The sequence below is a fragment of the Antrostomus carolinensis genome, unplaced genomic scaffold (assembly GCF_000700745.2).
Source record: "Antrostomus carolinensis isolate BGI_N321 unplaced genomic scaffold, ASM70074v2 scaffold36152, whole genome shotgun sequence".
Lineage (NCBI taxonomy): Eukaryota > Metazoa > Chordata > Aves > Caprimulgiformes > Caprimulgidae > Antrostomus > Antrostomus carolinensis.
Genome location: NW_010300806.1, coordinates 1 through 2,674, shown reverse-complemented (window position 1 = coordinate 2,674; position 2,674 = coordinate 1). Strand labels below are relative to the sequence as shown.

The 2,674-nt window shown below is 58.3% G+C and overlaps 1 protein-coding gene across 1 annotated transcript; it reads right to left on the bottom strand.

Annotated features, from left to right (window-relative positions):
• Positions 1-1,329: 1,329 nt before the first annotated feature.
• Positions 1,330-2,264, bottom strand: LOC104521304 (exostosin-1c-like; the record flags this gene model as incomplete). Its single annotated transcript, XM_010163253.2, has 1 exon — positions 1,330-2,264. A coding segment is annotated over exon 1 (935 nt), but the record flags the coding sequence as incomplete, so codon positions are not given.
• Between the last annotated feature and the right edge of the window lie 410 nt (positions 2,265-2,674).

Below are 2,674 nucleotides of genomic sequence, written 5' to 3'. Positions count from 1 at the left end.
GTCCCAGCTCCAGGTTTGGGGACATCTTCTCCAGGGGCAGGAGGACATAAATCCCCCCCGTGTGAGGTCGGGCAGAGCTGGCCCAGCGCGGTGGAGATGCCGATGGCTTTTTGCTTGGGTGTCCCGTGGGGACAGGCAGGGCAGGGTGGCGGAGGCGCAGGGTCACACAGGAGCACGCTGCCCTGTGCCATGTGTGCCTGTCTATCTGCTGCCTCAAGCTGTCCCAGGCGAGGTGTAAATCTCCCTGTGCTTGCAAACAGCATTAGGGGATTACCTGGGCTGGGTGGGAGGGGGATTTCTCATCCCACCACCCCTCAGCACAGCATGGGGTTGACCTTGGGACTCCCGTCCCACCAGCCCATGGCATCTCCCACTGTCCTGCAATGCCCCATCCACAAAAAGGCTCCACTGCAGCGGCTGATGCTGCTGGGCTGGTGGCACCAGCCGGATGAGGCCAGGCAGTGCCCGAGCTGCCCCAAAGCTCCAGCTAATCCTGGTGTCCACAGCATCCCGGCTCCACTTTTACCTCCCAGCACCTCCTAAGACGCTTTGAGGATGATGCCCAATGTGGACTCTCCCCATCTGCTGCGGGATGTCCCCAGGAAGCAGGATGGGGACTTGCCCATCACTGGTGGGATGGGGTCTGTGCTTACCAGCCCTGGACCAGGCAGCGGGTGATGGTCCCAAGCATCAAGATGAGAAGGTGAGGAGCTGGTGTGCATCCCCGCAGCATGGAGTCCCCCAAATTCACAGAAGTTTATCCTTCCCAATTTTTCCACCAAGGTCCATCACTGCTGCCACCATCCCCATTTGTGAGGGGGGACACAAGGGGACCCCCCACCCCATCCCATTGAATGAGCTCAGGCTGCTCACACCAGGATGCCCAAGAAACCACCAGTTTTGCAGGTTTTTTAGCAGAGCCAGCGAGGGGGGGGAGGGGATGTTTTGGGCTTATCTCCAAGATAAACGTTTATGGTAGAGGAGGGCAGGAGGGGGGAGAAGAAAAGCATCATTCATCAGCATTAGGAAAAAGGAAAATCGTATTAGAGGCGGGCGCGGTGATTGCAGATAAGAGCCGCTCTCGCCAGATTGCTCCAACTTTAATACAGAGCAGGAAAGCCCTGAGCGATCAGCGCCTGGCTCCCCGCTGCGGCGGTGAAACCCTCACCTGCTTCAGGAGAACCCTTAACTTTCCTCTCCCCCCACCTCTGGAAGTGCAGCCACCACAGATGGACACAGCTGCACCCCACAGAAGGGCAGGAATATTTATGGGGTGTGTGTCCACCCACCACCACCAAACCCCCTTTTCCCATCCCATCTCCGACTCACTTTTCGTAGTCGACGTTATCCTTGTCACAGCGCGTGTCCTTGTGCTTCTCCCAGTCCTTGCCATGCTTGCAGGTGGTGAGGGAGATGATGTCCTTCCCGTTGTGGATGTGGTGCAGCGCGTTCCTGGTGCTGGAACCGATGCCGGTCAGGTACCGCTTCCCCTTGAACACCAACAAATATTTCTTTTTGGGGGGAATTGAGTCTTGATACAACCACCCCCTCTCCCCACCACGCTGTGGGTGGTCCTTGGAGAAGAGAGGGATGGAGATGTCAAAGCCAGGCCTGAAGTTCTCCGTGTAGAAGCTGGCTTTGGCCAGGATGGCCTGGCCAATGTCAAAGCCCAGGTCCTCGGTGTAATTGGGCCAAGTGCCCGAGTAGAGGTTGAAGATGAGGTGGTTACGGCCACCATTCCAGAGAGGGAAGCTGTGGATTTTCTCATCAACGTTACGGACGTATTGACCTGAGAGATGGTCACGGTCCAGCGTGTCGATGCTGAGGATGAAGAGACAGGCTTCCTGGGGGTTCGGGGTGTAGTAGCGAGAGCGCTTGATGGAGGTGAGGATTTTGCTGTAACTCTCCGAGAGCTGCTGGTCCCTCTCCTGGGGGTAGGTGAAGACTTTGAAGCCGTGTTTCTCACACCTGGAAAAGTCAAAGCAGGTTTCCATCCGGCATCTGCTGTTCTTGTAGATGCTCAATCGTGCTGCCCGCCGCTCCTGGGGTGATGGCAGCGAGGTGTCCCCATCACTCTGGAGCTCCTCGGGGTCCACGAAGTTCTTGAGGAGGGACTGATCCGTCCAGCGAGGCCAGTTCCTCTGGGCTTCAACTTTCCTTCCAGAAAAGAAAGCGAAACGGCGCAGCTGGTCTCCTCCAAAGAAGAAAAGCAGGAGCCAAGAGGCAAGGAAAGTCAGGAAAATGTATTTCTTCCTGGTCTGCATAGGTTCCCGTGCAGCCCCAGCTCCTCATCGGGCTCAGACGGGTGCCAGAGTCCGGTCGAAATGCCGATGTCCCAAACCCCAGGTGGATGGTGGGACGGCTCCCAGCCCCCAGGTATCGTCCCGTGGCCTTTGCACGGAATGAACCCCACGGTCCCCTTGCTGTCCCCTCCAACCAGGGCTGTGCTGGCTTCTCGGGACCGTCCCTCTGTCCGGCTGCGGAGCAGAGCTCGGTGCGGTGACGTCCCGCTCCCTTCCCTCCGGCGCAGCGTTTACTTCTCCGGGCCCCCGTGCCGTGACAATGACATTTCCATCACCGCTTGGCCCGGCTTCAAATCCCTGGAGAAGGGGAGAGGTCGCGCTGTCGCCGTCCTGCCGCCACCAACCGTGTCACCACCAACCGTGTCACCACA